Below are 20000 nucleotides of genomic sequence, written 5' to 3'. Positions count from 1 at the left end.
TCAACAGCTTCCACAGACACTAAAGTCCACACTAAAAAGACTCTACTCAAGTCACACTCTTCAATTTCCATATTACAACAGACTCCACTCAAATAACTCGCTCAAATTTCCAAAGAAAGCCATTAACCTCTACTCAAACTCCACTCATGTCAGACACTCACATTTCCAGACCCTAATTCATCAGTAGGTGATACAGTACATAACCTGACCCCTTTCAAAGCTCTACTTCATTATTTCCTATGCAGATTCACTCCCTTATAATCTGACCCCAACAAAGTGTGATTACTGATACATTGGTAACATGTTGGCAGGGTTTCAAACAGTTTCCTTTCCCCCCAAGATAAAACTAGCTGACTCCTAATATTTTCCCAAAGTCATAATAAGCAATCTGCCCTTCGTACCATTTCCCAAGAGAGAAACACAGAACCTGCAACTCACACAAATTCTCAACAGTTTCAATCATGTTGTGGCAAAGATTTAAATTGGATAATTTCTGCATCGATTCCAAGTTTTCAATCTTGTAGATGAGATTCTGCTGTAGATAGAGGCACTTCATTTCGACCTGATGCTCAAGGTTCTCGATCTTATTGAGTCCATTATTTTCTAACCAAAGACACTTCAGGCCAACATATTCTTCAAGATTCTCGATTTTATAAATACCTGCACAAGAGAAGAAACCCCAGACAGACACAGGAATTAGATGAATACAAAACACCAACAAACCAAATAAATGACAGCCAAACCCTGTATCTCACAGTTGCTAAGCAGCCATGTTACCAATTAATTAGAAAATTCACATCATTAATTCCTTTGGAACAATTAGAAATGTAAACAATGTTTCTTCTACAATTAATTCTGTACAACAACATGTAATTGTTGTTGTTGTTGTTTAGCCATGGGTCAGCAGCCCTTACACACAAAGGTGTTTCAGTCCTGACTAGTCTAGTCTTTTATTCAGTGGATCTGAAACTTATCCAATATGCCCTTCCTTTTTTTAAGATGGCAGGGGGGAGGTTTAGCTGTTATTTCTAGTAGGTCAAGTCATCATGTCAAGCTGTCCTGGCTGGTGGGACAATCTGTCATGTGACTGTCACATCAGTTTCACAGCCAGACCCTCAAGTGTGCTGCATCTTCCACCCTGTTCAGGTGTGATGGATCCAGCTGCCCGCTAGAGACACCTACAGGCCAACAGTTAGAGCCAAATTGGACCAACCACCCTACTGGAAGCACCAAAGGGCCAGGTGGATTACAAGGCCCACAATCCTGCTAAAAGCACCCAAGGTATCCAAAGTGAATCAACATCAGAAGACATTCATCTCAAATGTAGGGAAACTCTCTCCTTCGCACCAAAAAGAGTTCTCTTCCTCTCGACCAACATCAACAGAACGGACTCACCTTTAAAGTGTAAGTAAAGAACATCGTTAAGCTCAGGTGTTTGGTACAGTTTGTGCTCCTTGCAGTGTTGGCGGAGGAATTTCTTGGTCAGTCTGTGGGGTGACAGAATGGTGCAAACTAATATAACAGGGTACAGTGGGCAGTAATATCATCATCATCATCACTACCACCACCACCACCACCACCACCACCACCACTACCATCACCATCATCAACATCATCATCAACACTACCACCATCATCATTATCATCATCACATAAAGTCTGCCTTCCATGTTGGCATGGGTTGGACGGTTTGACAGGATCCAATAATGAGCCACACAGAACCATCATGCTTCCGGGTCTGCTTTGGTTTCTATGGCTGGATTCCCTTCCAAATGCCAACCATTTTGCAGAGAGTTCTGAGTGATTTCTCCCCCACTCCCACCCTATGTCCCCACCATTAATGAGGTCGCTCAGTAACTTGCAAGACAAGACCCTAAAGCTGAGAGAGGTGGGGAGGGAGGGAGGTGGCTTTGTGGTGAGAGTTGAAAGGTTAAAGTATGACAGAGGGACAAGCAGAGGCATGTTGCTAGAGAAGAGATGCATGGCAACTGCACCACCATCACCACAACTAAATTATATATGAGGGTGCCTATTCTCTTATACCCAAAAAGGTGAGTCTGAGAGAGACTACAGAGGAGGTGGAAGGGCGGGTGGATGAGTTTATAGGACCAGAAAGAGGATAGAGGTGGGAGGAGAGGGGGATGATAATGCAGGGGAGGCTGAACAAGGGTGGAGGTGTGGCTGGTGGTAATTATCAGTAGGGGAGGGGAAGATGAAAGATGTAGGGTGGCAAACAACATTACAATTAAATGTGTGTGTGTGTGTGTGTGTGTGTGTGTGTGTGTTGTAAATATGAACTTGGTCTTACCTTGGCCAGCGATCATCCACCTTTTCAAAAGCAGATTTCTCATGTGATGGTTCTTCTTTCTTTTCTTTCTTACATTCTCCATCAGAAACTACACCAATGAACACCACAGCACAGTTATATCATCAATGGTCATTGACATCACAACCTACAGTTATACAGTTGTTACACATCCCAATTCCCCAGCATCTGAAGCTGCTGCTACAGCACAGTTATACCAAAACAAGCCAGATCTGACCAACTCTCCTGTGTCACCAGTAAGCTCTTGTCTTGAAGGAATTTGGTGAAAGTAATATGTTGCCCTCAGCATCAACAAAGATTTTGGCTATAGCATGCAAGTCTATTAAAAACGTCCTGCTTAAGGGCTGCATCTGTCTCCCATTCTGTCAGATGGCAAGACCCTCCATGGTGGAACTCTTTCTGTTCCTCATTCTATCAACTGAGATGTCCACCAGGGTCCAGTTTCATTCCCCCATTCTCTTCCTTTTCTAGCACAATTATATTACTGACCACTTCTCCTCAGCACAAGCTGGGCCCATACACTCTCCATTCAGGCATTTCTGTCCCACTTGCCACTCCTCCTCCTATCCCACTTGTTGTGTTCATCTCCACACCTCCCAACCACCCACCAGACCCTGCACTAATCACAAATCCCAGTCCTTCCTCCCGAATAAGCCATCCCCCTGGAATTCCCCCCTTGCTCGTGTCTCTCTTCTGCAAAGGTTGACTTACAAAGGTTTAAGACAAACCTTAATGGCATCAATCTCACTGGTCTTGAAAGGCTACGGGCAATCCCACTCCCTCCAGACCCAACAATTAAAAAAAAATCCATGACATCCCAACAGCACAGCATAAGAGTTATACCATCAACATTCAATGACATTACAACATTAAAGAACTTTGCCAAACACACATCAATATCCGAAGTTAAATCTGCTAGGAGGAACTAACTAAAAATGGAATAATTACCATTGTCTTTTGCACTGTCTTTCTGTTTTCCATCCAAACCATTTGTAGTCACTGTCTCAGATTCCAATGTCTTTGAACTATCTCCAGCATCTTCTACTATTTTTGGAACATCTTCAGCAGATTCTACTAGTTTTGAAGAATCTTCAACAGTTTCTGCTGTCTTTGAAATATCTCCAGCATCTTCCACAGTTTTTGAAACATCTCCAAGATTTTCTCCTGTCTTTGAAATATCTTCAACAGCTTCCACTTTATTTGGAATATGTTCAACAACTTCCAGTGTCTTTGAACCATCTTCAACAGATTCCACTGTCTTTGGACAATCATCCACAAATTCCACTGTGTTGGAACAATCTTCAGTAGATTCCACTTTCTTCAAAAATTCTCCAGTAGATTCCTCTGTCTTTGAAATGTCTGCAGCAGATATGTCTACATTTGAAAAAACTTTAACATCGTCCAATGTCTTTGGACAATCTTCAACAGATTCCACTGTCTCTGAACAAACTCCAGTAGATTCCAGTATCTCTGGACAACTTCCAACAGCTTCCAATATTTTTGTACAATCTCCAACAGCTTCCACAGTCTTTGAACAAACTCCAGTAGATTCAACTGTCTTCAGAGATTCTCCAATAGATTCCATTGTTATTGAAACATCCTCAGCAGATATAACTGAGTTTGAACAATCTTTAGCATCTTCCAATGTCTTGGAACAATCTCCAACAGATTCCATTGTCTCTGGACAATCTACAACATCTTCCAATATCTTTGGACAATCCCCAACAGGTTCAATTGTCTTTGAACAATTTCCAACAGATTCTATTGTGTCTAGAGAATTTGCCATGGATTCCACTGTGTTTGAACAATCTCCAGCAGATACAACCAAGTTCAAACAATCTTTAGCTTTTTCTATTGTCTTGGAACAATCTCCAACAGCTTCCACTATTTCTGGACAATCTCCAAAACCTTCTCCTGTCTTTGAAACATCTTCCAATATTTTTGGACAATCCCCAACAGTTTCCACTGTCTTTGGACAATCCCCAATGGTTCCCACCATCTCTGGACAATCTTCAGTAGATTCCAATGTCTTGGAGCAATCTCCAGCAAATTCACTCTGATTGGTGGTTTCATCTGAAATAAATTTGAATGTGTAAGTACATACTTGTCTGTAAGTGAATAATAAATACCAAGAGAAAGAAAGAAACAGAGAAAGACACAGAGAGAGAGAGAGAGAGAGAGAGAGAAAGAACAACTTCATATCAATGGTATAAACCAGTGGTTTCCAACCCTTTTATTTAAATGTGTTTTCCCATGGACCCCTTTTAATATGCTTATCCTTTTATATATATATATATATATATATATATATATATATATATATATATATATATGAAATTTTGAATTTAGTTCATCCCCCCCCCCCACCACAGACCACCAGTGTTCTGCGGACCCTAGGTTTGGAGCCACTAAACAAAGAACACTGGAAATCACTGGAATCAATTGGAGATCAAAATAACTTTAATATCTTTTGAGAGTAAAAGACTGAGTGAGTTGGCAGAATGGTTGGCAAAATGCTTTGTTGCATTTCATTGGTCTTTATGTCTGGAGTTCAAGCTCTGCTGAGGTTGATTTGCCCTTCATCCTTTTGGGGTCAGTAAAATAAGTACCAACTGAGTACTGGGGTCGATGTGATCGACTTCCCCCTCCCCTCAAATTTACTGGCATTGTGCCAAAATTTGAAGCCAAAATCTGTTGAGAGTGAAGTATTTAAATCCTTAATACAATACAGAGAACTATACCATCCAGTGGTCCCTATTTACCACAGACACAGTCCAGTACCTGTCCCCACATGCACTACTGACATTTTACTCTTACATGGACACCGTAGGGTACCATTAACAAGAACTGAATGCCAATTAACCAATCAACAACAAACGTCATTAATTTAGAAATATCACAAACTCTGTAAATTTTGATGGAAAACAAAATCATTTACCATTTTCTGTTTCAAAAACAGAATCTTCAGCAATTCCTGCTCCTGGTTTTGTAGAAACTATGTTGTTAGCATCAGAATTGGATTGGCTGAGAGAAGGTGGCAGTTCTGTAGAGTTGCTGTTGTTGTTGTTGTTGTGGGGGGTGGCACTGGTGTTGGTGTTGGTTGTAGCAGTTGTGATGTCATCAGCAGATATTTTAATGGTGGTGGGCATCTGAAGAGAATGAAAAAAACAGATACAAGTCTATCATCATATACATACATATATATATCATCATTGTTGTTTAACATCCACTTTCCATGCTGGCATGGGTTGGACCGTTTGACTGAGAACTGGTGAATCAGGAGGCTGCACCAAGCTCAATCTGATCTGGATGCCCTTCCTAACACCAACCACTCCGAGAGTGTAGTTGGTGCTTTTACGTGCCACCGGCATGAGGGCCAGTCAGGCACTTCTGGCAATGACCATGCTCAAAAGGTGTTTTTATGTGCTACCTGCATGGGAGCCAGTCTGGCGGCACTGGCAATGACCACGTTCGAATGTTATTTTTCATGTGCCACCGGCACATGTGCTATATAATTTATCTTGATTCTGACAAAGGTTTTGAAAATTTGCTCAATTTTATGGTGTTTGGACGCAGGGTCAGAGGATCATGTGACTATATGAATGTTAATTACATCAAAAAGTCAAATCTGTATTGGTCCAGTGAATGTGTCATGTGAGAGCAGGGATAACAACTGGCTGTCATGTTTGAGTATTAAGTCAAGTGGCAGTGTGGTCAATAGTTGCTTTGAAATTCAAGGCTGTGTTAATCCAGAGAATAGCATCATGTGATGATGATAGGATAAACAACAGGTTGTCAGAAGAGCTAAAAGTAGACAAACAGATTCCTTGTCTATATGTGAGTTATTGTATTACAGGGTTGTCTTTTTAAAACTACAAAACCACCACTGAATAAGCTATAATAATAATAACAATAACAAATAAAACAGACATCACGCTATTGCAGCTGACATTCTCACAAACACACAGCACAACCACTGACTCTACTAGCCCCACCGTCACCTTCTCCTTGCAAATACTTCCTCTTACAAATGGGAGTTTTTCCCCTTTTCTTTTTGCCTCTTCTTTTCTGTCTTGCAAGTTATATGACACACATACATATATGTGTACGCATGTGCCTCTGTGTGTGTTTAAGTTTAACTATATATAGTCACATGGCGACCTCACTCGTGCCAGTGGCTTGAAAAACGCACCTACTCCACTCTGTAAAGAGATTGGCATCAGGCAGAGCAGCCAGTTGTAGAAACCATGCCAAAGCAGACACTGGAGCATGATAGGGCCCTGACGCTCATCGGGTCCTGTCAAACCATCCAACCCATGCCAGCATGAGAAACGTACAGTAAATGATAATGAAACATATACGTATTTACGCATTTATACGTATGCATGTTTAAGTACCCACTTATGAACATAGACACAAACAGATACATACGTATGCATGTATATATGTATGTATTTATGTATGTATGTATGTACGTACGTACTTATGTATAGTAATAAATATGTGTATGTATTTTCCATATGTCTTTGTGTGTGTGTGTGTGTGTGTGTGGGTGGGTGTGGGGGTGCGATGTTTGATAGTGACAGAAAGCCTCTAATTCCATTGGACGGAGGGCTGAGAGGGGACTGTAGGGGGGACGAAATTGCCCTTTTTGCACACCTCCCCGCATTATATTATACCAGTTCCTTGAATCAAACCAAGAAAAGTGAAGTGAACCAAGTCAATATTTGAACCCCGAACGCCATTAACAAAACAGGAGATATTTGAAAAGAAAATTAAAACGAGGTGAAAGTGTCTGAAGGAAACACGGAGTGTTTAAAAGTTGATAAAACAAATAAAATGGCAGTTGAATTATTAAATGTGAGATGAGAGACAGAGAGAGAAAGAGAGAGAGAGAGAGAAAGCGTGAGAGAGAGAAAGAGAAAGAAAGAGAGAGAGAGAGAGAGAGAGAGAGAGAGAGTGAGAGATGATAATGTGGAGACAAAACAGTTGAGTCTTCTTACCTTGTTAGAAAACAAGCGTCTGGTACGGTGTCATAGCAACGGGGTGAGTGGAAAAGGTGGAAATGGGTTCCGTTAGTGAAACGAACCAATTAAATTTCTCGCTTTGAACGCTGTTTTTTGAATGGAATGGAACACCTGAATAACAGAAAGGGTAAAGAATAGCAAGGGGGGGGGGCCTGTACGTGGTTCTTCAGACTACTAGAAACTGCAGCTAAAAATCCCTCAAATAACATCGGCTTGCTCAGATTGGGTCTATTTATTTACATTTATGTTTTAGGTGTGGTCGTGGTATCGAAATAAATAACGACCTCCGCTACAAAACGGAACGGACTACATAGAAACAACACGCCTGGGTCCTCGAATGTCTACAAAAATTGAGATCTACGATCTATTATTGTTTGTAAAATATCCAATTAAACTTAATCAGCTTAATTAGTCTCAGTAATCACAGGTTCCCTCATTACTTAGAATCACTGAATGTTTACAAAATTGTAACGTGTGCTGTTTCAGGCATTTAGACTGCGGCCATGCTGGAGCACCGCCTTGAAGACATCTGATCGAACAAATCGACCCCGGATTTTTTTTTTTTAAAGCCTGGTATTTATTCTATTAGTCTCTTTTGATGACCCGCTAAGTTACAGAGACATAAACACACCAACACTTGTTGTCAAGCGGTGATAGACACGGACACACACACACACACACACACACACACACACACACACACACACACACACACACACACACACACACACACACACACACACACACAATAGGCTTCTTTCCGTTTCCGTCCACCAAATCAACTCACAAGGCTTCGCTCGGCCAGGGTTGTAGCAGAAGACACTAGCCAAAGGTGCCATGCAATGATTCTGAACCCGGAACCATGCGGTTGCGAAGCAAACTTCTCACCACACAACCATGCTTAGTAATTAACGCCCTAATTACTGTTAGTTGTGGAGGCACATGGCCTAGTGTTTAGACGAGCAGACTCGCGGTCGAGGGATCGCGGGTTCGAATCTCAGACTGGGCGATGTGTGTGTTTATGAGCGAAACACCTTAGCTCCACGCGGTTCTTTCAGAATGTAATGGCGGACTTCTGTTGACTCTTCCGCCACAACTTTCTCTCACTCTTGCTTCCTGCATCTAGCATTTCACCTGTGACGGACCGGCGTCCCGTCACTTTCCTATCTATCTATCTATATATCTATCTATCTATCTATCTATCTTATCTCGTCCCAAATGGAGCAGAACTGGGATGAGATAACGAGTAGGGTGGCCACTCTCACCCAGCAATGAGCCTAGAGGAAGCTATCTCTAAAAGGGTCGGGCTGAGGTGGAGAATGCGTGCATCGCAACCGTCATCTACTACCGTCTGGCCATCGTATCTTGTTCTGATCCTACGATCACGCAACTGGAACGCATACTCTTCCGCTTCTTGTGGAAGGGAAGCGTTCCGATGGTCAGGCGATCCATTTGCTGCCAACATCCGCTAAATGGAGGGCTGGGTATGCCGTGGTTGATGGTACACAGACATGCGCTGAGACTGCGACATCTCCAGCGTTTCATAGACGAAGGTAAACAGGGGTGGCCGCCGTTTGTGGGACGCGCCTTCCCGCAGCTCGTCTCGTTGACCGAACTGCAATCATGGATCAAGCAGAGACCGAGGCTGGGCGAATGGCACCGCGAGTGTCGCCATGCTATCCAGCAGCTCTGCCGTCAGGGACCAGACTCGTGCGACTTCAATTCCACGAAGGCATTCTATAGAGGATTGGTGTGGGTGAGGTACGACGACGTTCTTGGGAAGACCCGCCTCTTCAGGACCACAATCGGGCCAGGACCTATGGACAATTTCCAGAGATCCCTGGCCTGGCAGTGCTATCGGGAAGCATTGCCCGTTCGAGATAAGGTCTACAGACACGGTTCAAGAAACACCGGATCGACCTGCCCGAGATGCGGTTAGAGCGACGAAACCCTTCTGTACGCACTCGACCAAATATTTCAGATGTCCAAATATTTCAGATGTCCAAATATTTCAGACCTGTGGGCTTATGTTGAATGGCCGCTGTCACGTGTAGGAAGAATTCAGTTGTCAGCCGAGTCTATCGGGAATATTGCCCCGCCACCTTCCTTTAACCGGGAAGGCAAGGCAGTTTTCATTGGACTGGTGGCTATGGCGAAAGACTGTGTATGATGGACTCGTTTGAAAGGTTTAGAGACAAACACTTTCCTTCTTGGCCAACCTCTCATCAATTATTTCAAATATCACTTGAAAAGAAATGTGAGAATAGAGAGGGAAGTTTCATCTAATGAAAGGTTTAACAAAAGGTGGGTGAATGTGGCAAGGATGGTACGCATGAATGACGGAGCCACCTTGAGCATGATGCTATAAAACAAAGAGAGAAAGAACGCTTTGCTCTCATGTTAAGATATTTTTTCCCGAGGTTATCGTAGTTCTTTTTCGTAGGTTTTTTTTCCACGGTTAAATCTAGTTAATGTTATATTTACTCCCGCTTCTGGGAAATCTAATTGTTAAAAACGGCGCATTTGCTATTTCCTTGTGTACACGTCCGAAAACGTTTTCGATCCCTTTTAATCGTTTTCGAAAAGAAAAATTCTACATTGTATTGTCCCCTCTGTGTTCGGCCCTGTGTGACTTATAAATCTATCTATCTCTCTATCTATCTATCTATCTATCTATCTATCTATCTATCTATCTATCTATCTATCTATCTATCTATCTATCTATCTATCTATCTATCTATCTATCTATCTATCTATCTGTCTATCTGTCTATCTATCTATCTATCTATCTATCATCATGGACGGACGGTAGACACATCGGCTCCCATGTAAGTTGCATTTTTCACCTCTTAAAAGACCTATTTTGTTTTAAAATTTTGTATAAGTTGTGTATAACACAAAATACTTCGTGAACATATATTTTTCAAATCGGAAATAGCTCTATTTAGAGCCTTATTTCCAAAAATTCAAACATATCTTCCTCGTTCCTAGCCATATTCTTTAAAACGAATATGGCTAAGGTTTTCAACGAGGCCGACTTCCCGCTCCTAATGCCAGAGGCGAAAACACTTAATGCCGTTCCGCATGAACGCAGACAAGTGATGAAGAAGAGCAATGATTCTGAGTCAACTGCTGCTGCCTCAACCACCACCACTACCACCATCACGTGTACAAACTCTGCTGCTACAGCAGTCTTGCCTGCCACCGTCACCAGTGACAACAACAACAACAACGACAAAGACAACAACAACAACAGCAACAACAACGACAACGACACAAATGTCCTTGCTAACACGACCACTGTCCTCACCACTGCTACTACCAGTGACAATAACAACAGCAACAACAACAGGACACCGACCTTCAACACCAACACCACCACTACTTCGACAAACTCTGCCGCCACTACCACCACCTTTGAACCTGGCAGTACCAACACCACTGTCAATACCACCATCAACAACTACAAGACGAACAAGATAAACAACACCACAAACGCCACAAACAACATATCTGCCAGCATCACAAAAACAAATTTTGCCGATGCAACAAAAGAAAAAAGAACAATATTAACATTCACCCAAAAACAAATCAATGACACAAAATCCCTTCTCACGAAAGAAGGTGACACTGTACAAATACACATACCAAAAGCAATTATTGAAAATACAAACAAGAAGCACATATCATACAGACTTATCAACAAGAAAACGAAGCGACCGGAGAGTTTCTCCACCCAAAAAATTGAGATTTGTCTCAAACCGATATGGCCCTTTCAAAGTCATGTTACTTGGGGACGAAAATTTGCCACGGTCCTAGTACGCTTTAAGAGCGAACAGTTAGCGAAGGAATTTTCAACACTCTCTCTCCACACAGATGACTTGGTGATGATACCGAGTTATCTTGGACAGAGAGTGACGAAGGTGACAGTAAAGAATGTCCCTTCACAAGTGGAAACCCAGTGGATAGTAGGTTCTATATGCCTCGAAATGGAGGAGGCAAATATATTAGAAATTGCTACTGCAGAGGAGAAAAACTGGGAAGGGGGAAAAAAAGTCGAAGTCCTCCTCCATATCACTGAAGAGGAGTGCCAAAAGATCCCCACACACATCCAACTGGCAAAGGACCACAAGTTATATGTAGTGGTGGAAGGAAGGCGGCCACGTTGTTATGTATGCGGCAGCGAGGCACACCTCAAGGACAGTTGCCCAACCGCCGCCAACCAAAAAAAGCAACAAGGGCAACCACCAAAACCCGGAAAAAAAACCCTACTACCAACACCACCATCAACAATCAAAACAAGAGAAACACAAGCAACACTGGCAACTGAGAAGACAACAGCATCTGCAAAAACAACAAGTGAGGAAGCAGGGGAAAAGAAAGAAAATTCCAAGACTGTTTCCCCCTCCCCCACATCACACACACCTCACACAAATAACAAGCCATCAGCACCAACAAAAACAGCAACACAACCACTCACACAAGCACACACAGACGCTCACAATTTGCCCCTACCCCCTTCCGATTCCTCAGAACCTTCGTCGGAAGATGAAAGTAATGAGGAATGGCAAATAGCCCAGAAAGGAAGGAGGAAGAGGAGCAAGAAAAGAAAAGCAAACACAAACAAAGCAGGGAGATACACAACTCCCGAAAACACTCCAGACACCAACACAAGCACACACAACTACAACACAAGCAACAAAACCCCAAAAGCAAGTACACACACAATGCTCACTGCCATCAACACAAAAAACTCAGAGTTGATGGAATACATCAACACAAAAACAAACATAACAAACGAAGACATAAAAACCAGCAACCACCCATACACAACACCGCCAGAACACATCAAAATACTACACATAACACCAACCCTGCACCACACACTAAAATCTATTTTTCCAAAGGCAGTTGGCAAATGCCAAAAATACCTGGCGAAAAAACTATATAGTGATCTCCTCGAAGAAAACCCGAAGGAGGAGACACAAAAACTCTCAAACGGTAAGTGACTCTCTTTATAAAACTTTAACACTCAAATCAAAATGATGCTCAAGATTGGTTGTGTAAATGCGCGTGGCTTGGGGTCCCCTTGGAAACAAGGGTACCTCCTAAATGACATAAAGTCACATAAACTAGAAATCATAGCCATAAGCGAGACCAGACTCCATGATACGCGGGCCCTATCGTCCATGTTTGGCAGACAGTTTAACATTTATTTTTCTCCCTGTCTGCCGAGAATGGGCGGTAGTGGCACGGCGGTACTCTTTCGCAAGAGTCTGGATCTCGAAGTAAAGACAGTATTCATAGACCCGGAGGGTAGATTGGTTGTTCTGGATGTCGATGGCAGCGATGGGTGTGCTTTTCGACTCATATCAGTATACGCACCACCTTTAACAGGTAGGCCGGATTTCTTTCGACGTCTAGAAGTATTCCTAGGAACGTCTCGTCCTTTACTTTTAGTGGGGGATTGGAATGCTACCTTGGACACGCATCTAGACTATGTTGGCAGAGATAGGAATAGACGGGGATGCAAATGCCTCAAAGACCTGCTCAGACGCTTTCAACTGTCTGACAGGTACCGACTCGATTACCCGAATGCGCCAATGTGGACATGGACAAACCGCATCGGGTCGTCGAGATCGTATCTAGATAGAATACTGTGTAGGAGAGTAGATAGAGATAGCATAGGGTGTCCACAATTTCACATAGTCAGCTACACGGATCACAAACTTGTGACGTGTACGCTAGACTTAGATAAGACACATAGGCAGGGCTCCGGTTACTGGAAACTAAACGCGTCTTTCCCGTCGAGACCAGTTTTCAGAGACCGGATTAGCACGTTAGTAAAGAGGGCTTTGACAGGAGCCATCATCAATAACAAATGGTGGTTTGCCCTCAAGAGAGCAATAAAAGCAGAAGCGGTTAGGTATAGCAAATCACTAGCCATAGACAGAAACAGAGTAGAGGGTGAACTAGTTAAGAAGCTAGAAGAGGCAATTAGAAGTGGCATCGCATCCGACGTTTTGGCGGCGAGGTTGGCCCTTGACCAACACTTCAACGCCAAACACGAAGGGTGCGTTGTCAGGGCTAGGATGCGTGCTCTAAGAAACGAAGGTGTTGGAGCCGCACGAGAGGCCCGGGTGGCGGAGGCGCAACAGGGCAACAAAGCCACCATTCGGTCTCTGGTGGACGAACAGGGGCGCGAACTGCTCGAGCCAAGCAAAATGTGTGAGGCCTTTCAGCGGCACTTTGCTCGACTGTTTGGGACGAATGGCGAGCGAGAACGCAGGGTGGACTTCAGTGCCTACCTGCACAGCCTGCCACGACTCTCGGCAAGAGAGGCGGAGTGCTGCGAAGGTGCCATCACGGCGGCGGAAGTGAGGGACGCGATGGCGGGATGCTCGAGGGACAAATCCCCGGGTTTGGATGGTCTGCCCTACGAGCTTTACAACTGTAAGCCAGACTTGTTTGGAGACGTCTTGGTGGCGGTGTACTGCAACTGGCAGCAAAACGGGAGCATTCCCGGTTTTGTGAGTCGAGGAGCCGTAACGCTGCTGAAGAAAGATCCAAACAAGGGGGACGTCATAGATAACTTTAGGCCCATCACTCTGCTCAATGCAGACTTGAAAATTTTGGCCAAGGTGTTAGCCAAGCGGTTGGCGCTTGTCATCGAGAAACTGATCGGCAAGGCGCAAACGTGCGCGGTGCCGGGCAGGAGCATCCATGACAACCTCCATCTGATGCGCTACATCATAGAGAGGGTAGTTAAGGAACCTGGCATGGGTGGGGCCCTGATCAATTTAGATCAATCGAAAGCTTTCGATAGGGTAGACCATCAATACTTGGAGGCTGTCCTCATAGCAGCCGGCTTCCGTCCCATTTTCCGCGGCTGGATGGCTGCCTTGTACAGAGGCATCCGTTCGGTAGTTCGCGTCAATGGGCATCTATCAAGACCCTTCGACATTGCACGTTCGGTCCGTCAGGGATGCCCCCTCTCGTCGCTTCTGTACGTGTTGACTCTCGAGCCACTACTGCGGAAGCTGGCGACGCTGAGGGGCATCCCGCGAGAGTTGGGATGCGGGACGAGCGTGTCGGCATACGCGGACGACGTCACCGTCATAGTGTCTAGCCAAAAGCACATCGAGCTTGTCGGCGAGACACTGAGAGACTACGAAGCGGTAACGGGAGCGAAAATCAACCGGGATAAGTCAGTGGGCTTGCGGCTCGGCACCTGGAGAAGCAACCCCATGCCGTCAAGTAGCGCCTCCGTCGTGGGACGTTGGACTGACGGTCCGGTTGAGATGCTCGGGGTCTGGTTTGGTCCAGACCTCCAAACGGAGAAGAACTGGGACGAGATAACGAGAAGGGTGGCCACTCTAGCCCGGCAATGGGCCGAGAGGAAGCTTTCCCTGAAAGGTCGGGCGGAGGTGGCGAACACGTACATCGCGTCCGTCATCTACTACCGCCTGACCGTCGTTCCTTGTCCCGACCCTACCATCACCAAACTGGAGCGCATCCTCTTCCGCTTCTTGTGGAAAGGAAGCGTTCCGATGGTTAGGCGATCCGTTTGCTGCCAACACCCGTTAAAAGGAGGACTGGGCATGCCGTGGTTGATGATGCGCAGACACGCGCTGAGACTGCGACATCTCCGGCTCTACGTAGACAGCGGTGAACAGGTGTGGTCACCGTTTGTGCGGCGCGCTTTCCCGCAGCTCGTCTCCATGACCGAACTGCAGTCATGGATCAAGAAGAGGCCGAGGAAGGGCGAATGGCACCGCGAGTGTCGCGCTGCTCTTCGGCAACTCCAACAACCCGGGTCAACCTTGAGCGACTGCATCACAACTAACGCATTCTATAGTGGATTAGTGGAGGGAAGGTACGACGACGATCTCGGGGCGAACCTGGGCGTCGACGAGGAATACCTGACTCGCCTGTTTAAGACGACCTTCGGGCCGGGACCTATGGACAACTTCCAGAGATCCCTGGCCTGGCAGTGCTATCGAGAAGCACTACCCGTTCGGGATAAGCTCTACAGGCATGGCTCGAGAAACACGGGGCCGACCTGTCCGAGATGCCGGCAGAGCGACGAAACCGTTCTGCACGCACTCGTACAGTGTCCCACCATTTCCGAGCTGTGGGCTTACGTCGAACAACTGCTATCGCGTGTGGGACGAGTCGGTCTATCAGCCGAGTCTATCGTGAATATTGTCGCGCCTCCTTCCTTTAAACGGGAAGGAAGAGCTATTTTCATCGTACTTGTGGCTATGGCGAAAGAATGTGTATGGTGGACGCGTCTGAAAGGTCTAGAGACAAAGACTTTCCTCTCTGGGCAATCTCTCATCAACTTCTTCAAGTATCACCTGAAGAGGAAGTTGAGAGTAGAAAGGGAAGTCTTGTCTAGTGAATGCTTCAAAAAAAGATGGGTGAATGTAGCAAGGATGGCACGTGTGAACGACGGAGCCATCTTGAGCATAACCCTATGAACAAGAAAAAAAAAAAATAAAACAAAAAGGCAAAAGAGAGTCACTTACTGTTATAGTTTCTTCAATGAGAATATTGACCAAGGTTACCGTGGTCTTTTCCGTGGGCTTTTCCTTCCACGGCTAAACCTAAACTGTCCTCCCCTCTTTTTACACGAGAACATTACTGTGTGATACACGATCCCTATTGATCGGCCTTTCCTTTTCTTTTTTTTCGATCCCTTTTGATCGAACTGCCCCTTTTTCCCTTCCTACGATCCCTTTTGATCGACACCACCAATTTCTTTTTTTTTTTTTTTTTTTTTTTTTTTTTTTTCCTTCCTTCCCCCTCCCAAAAAGAAAAGCTCTACATTGTATTTGTCCCATCTTCGTTGAGCCCTGTGTGGCTAATAAAAGAAATGTATCTCTCTATCTATCTATCTATCTATCTATCTATCTATCTATCTATCTATCTATCTATCTATCTATCTATCTATCTATCTATCTCTCTATCTATCTCTCTATCTATCTATCTATCTATCTATCTATCTATCTATCTATCTATCTATCTATCTATCTATCTATCTATCTATCTATCTATCTATCTATCTATCTATCTATCTATCTATCTATCTATCTCTCTATCTATCTATCTATCTATCTATCTATCTATCTATCTATCTATCTATCTATCTATCTATCTATCTATCTATCTATCTATCTATCTATCTATCTATCTCTCTATCTATCTCTCTATCTATCTATCTATCTATCTATCTATCTATCTATCTATCTATCTATCTATCTCTTCTCACGGACGTGCTGTCACATCGGCTGCGAAGGTAAACGTTTATTTGACCTTTTATTGCCCATATTTTGTTGGAATTTTTGTATATAAGGTGTGTGAAGCACCAAACTTTCTTTTTATTGTGTTTTCAAGGTAGGAATTGGCCCTTTAGGGGCAGTTTCAACCTTTTTAAAATTATATATTTTCTTCTCGACATTGAAAAATGTCGAGAAACATAGTCATAGAACGCTGGACAGAAACTTTAATGAACGAACATTTTCCTAGACTTGAGACGCTAGGAGAACAAAAAAATAAATCATGCACGCGCACACACACCAAAACAATAACAGACATCGAGAAAAAGAATGAAGCAACAGATTCTAAAGTCAAAGCTGTCAACGTCATCGATACTGTTAAAAGCCCTGTCACCACCAACAACACCAACAACAAAAACAAAACTGTAACCAAGGTTACAAAACCATGCGTAAAAACCGTCACAAATATCTCTGATGTAAGCACCTTTGCTGCTGACGCCATCATCACCACCACCAACAACAACGATAACAACAACAACAAAAGTAGCAGCAGCAGCAGCAACAGTTCAACTCAACCTTTACTCTCTTCACAAACAGCAAGCGAAAGAGAGGAAGGAAAAATGAACAGAAGCCACAACACCACAACCACCACCACCACCACCAACAACAACAACAAAAACTTTGCAGACATGCTAAAACAAAAAAAAGAAACTTTACATTTTACAAACAAAGAACTTATAGAGACCAGGTCCCTTTTTTCTACGTCCGGACAAAATTTAATTTTACATACCCCAAAAGAAGTGAGAGAAGACGTGGAAAAAAGAACCATCATTTACAAAATAATAAGAAAAAGTAAAAAATTAACAAATCCAATTACAAAAACAGAAATTGAGAAATGTGCCAAAAAAATCATGAAAATTAAAGAATATATAAACTGGGGTTTGCAATTTAATACAGTACAATTTCGTTTCAATAATGAAGAAGAGGCGAAATTGTATAGTATGGAAGCCTTACAAAATGATGAACTAATCATGGTCCCATACTACATGGGACAGAGAGTGAGTAGAATAAAAATAAATAATGTCCCTCCGGAAATTGAGTCCAAGTGGATTACTTCGGCGATATGTTTTCATTTGAAAACAATAAATGTGTTAGAAACCACTGTTGTTCATAATAACAGCTGGACCGGAAAAAGCATTGAAATTTTGATCCAGATGGATCAAGATTCACTGGAAAAGTTGCCGAATGTGATTCACTTGGAAAATGGACAAAGCCTCTATGTGGTGGCGGAGGGTAAAAAACCGCTTTGCTACCTCTGCGGAAGCCAAGAACACCTAATTTCAAAGTGCGTTTTGGCACAAAAAAAGAAACAAGAACAGTTACAACCAAAACAAAAAATAAATAAAAAACAACCTTTGCTACCAACACCACCAAACCCACAAGTGATCATCAACAAAGTAAACCAAACGACATCACCATCAACACCAAGAAAAGAAAAAACACCACCACAATCAACTCCAACACCAAAACCAATTAGGGAAACAACACCACCACCAACATCAAAAGATAGACCAACACCAATACCAAGAACAACAACGAAGAAAACAAACATCAACGAAGAAAAAACAAATGCAAAACCTAAATCCCCAACAACACACACACCACACAATACAGGCATAGAACCTGATGCCTTGCCCTTACCCCCCTCTGATCTGTCGGACTTTTCGTCAAACGATGACAGTCCAGTGGAATGGCAGATAGCCACAGGGGGTAAGAGAAAAAGATTAAAAAAGACAAAACCAAGCACAAGCAAAGCAGGGAGGTACACAAACCCTGAAAGCCCCTTACAAAACCAAACTAACACCAACACCAACACCACAAAAACGCATACAATGCTCTCGGCCATAAACACAAAAGACATAAAATTAATGGAGTATATTGCATATCACACAAACATATGTGAAGATGACATGAAAACAAACAATCATCCAAGAACAACACCACCAGAACATATAAAAATATTACATTTGACACCAACACAGCACCACACACTCAAATCCCTCTATCCAAATGCGGTAGGGGGTTTCCAAAAATACCTCTCTAAAAAATTATACAAAGACTTACTCATAGACACTTCTAAGGAGGAACAGTGTAAAACTGTCGAAATGAGTAAGTAACCTTCTCTCTCGACTCTTTACACTTTTCGACTAAATTATGCTTAAAATAGGTTGTGTAAATGTACGTGGCTTGGCGTCAGCTTGGAAGCAAGGATATCTTCTAAATGACATCAGGTCACAGAACATAGAAATAATAGCTATCAGTGAAACCAGACTCAGTAACCCGCGGACCCTCAAGTCCATGTTTGGCGGACAATTCGACATTTATTTTTCTCCCTGTCTGCCAAACATGGGTGGTGGTGGTACCGCGGTGTTTTTTCGAAAGAGTCTGAACCTAAAAGTAAGGCCAATATTCCTAGACCCGGAGGGTAGGCTGGTTGTCGTGGACGTCGATGGTACAAACGGATGTGCTTTCCGTCTGATGGCAGTGTATGCACCGTCCTTAACGGGTCGGGCGGATTTCTTTAGACGTCTAGAGTTTTTCCTGGGAACGTCAAGACCTTTACTATTAGTAGGGGACTGGAACGCTACCTTGGACACGCATCTAGACTATGTGGGAATGGATAGGAGTAGAAGGGGATGTAAGTGCCTTAAAGACCTGCTCAGACGTTTCCATTTGTCTGACAGGTTCCGACTCGACTATCCGAACGTGCCAACGTGGACTTGGACAAACCGCGTCGGATCGTCGAGATCGTATCTAGATAGAGTTCTATGTAGGACAGCGGATAGAGTTAGTGTAGGATGTCCACAATTTAAAATAGTCAGCTACACGGATCACAAATTTGTGACGTGTACGCTCGACTTAGATAAAACACATAGGCAGGGTCCCGGTTACTGGAAACTGAACGCTTCGCTCTTAGCGCGGCAAGTTTACAGGAACCGGATTAACGAATTAATTAAGAGGGCGTTAACAGGAGCCATCGTTAACAACCGATGGTGGTTTGCCCTGAAAATAGCAATTAAATCGGAATCTATTAGGTTTAGTAAAGAACTAGCGATAGATCGAAATAGAATAGAGGGAGACTTAGTCAAGAAACTAGAAGAGGCACTTACAACTGGCAGCGCAACCAACGTTTTGGCAGCGAGGATGGCCCTCGACCAACACCTCAACGCCAAACACGAAGGTTGCGTCGTCAGAGCTAAAATGCGTGCCTTAAGGAACGAAGGGATCGAAGCTGCGCGAGAAGCCCGGGTGGCGGAGGCGCAACGCGGTGACAGAGCCACTATTCGGTCTCTAATTGATGAACAA

The 20000-nt window shown here is 43.7% G+C and overlaps 1 protein-coding gene across 1 annotated transcript in view; it reads right to left on the bottom strand.

Annotated features, from left to right (window-relative positions):
* Window positions 1–7469, bottom strand: part of LOC106882542 (uncharacterized) — a 17524-nt gene extending 10055 nt beyond the window's left edge. The window contains exons 1-6 of the mRNA XM_014933258.3: window positions 7330–7469; window positions 5265–5475; window positions 3275–4399; window positions 2309–2396; window positions 1396–1487; window positions 439–660 (exon numbers count right to left, since the gene is read on the bottom strand). Of these exons, the coding sequence (XP_014788744.1) occupies window positions 439–660; window positions 1396–1487; window positions 2309–2396; window positions 3275–4399; window positions 5265–5475 (1738 nt within the window). The 5' untranslated portion in view covers window positions 7330–7469. The remainder of the gene's footprint in view (window positions 1–438; window positions 661–1395; window positions 1488–2308; window positions 2397–3274; window positions 4400–5264; window positions 5476–7329) is intronic.
* Between the last annotated feature and the right edge of the window lie 12531 nt (window positions 7470–20000).

This window comes from Octopus bimaculoides, chromosome 11, assembly GCF_046866305.1.
Source record: "Octopus bimaculoides isolate indiv1 chromosome 11, ASM4686630v1, whole genome shotgun sequence".
NCBI lineage: Eukaryota > Metazoa > Mollusca > Cephalopoda > Octopoda > Octopodidae > Octopus > Octopus bimaculoides.
This window is presented reverse-complemented; position numbering and strand designations above follow the sequence as displayed.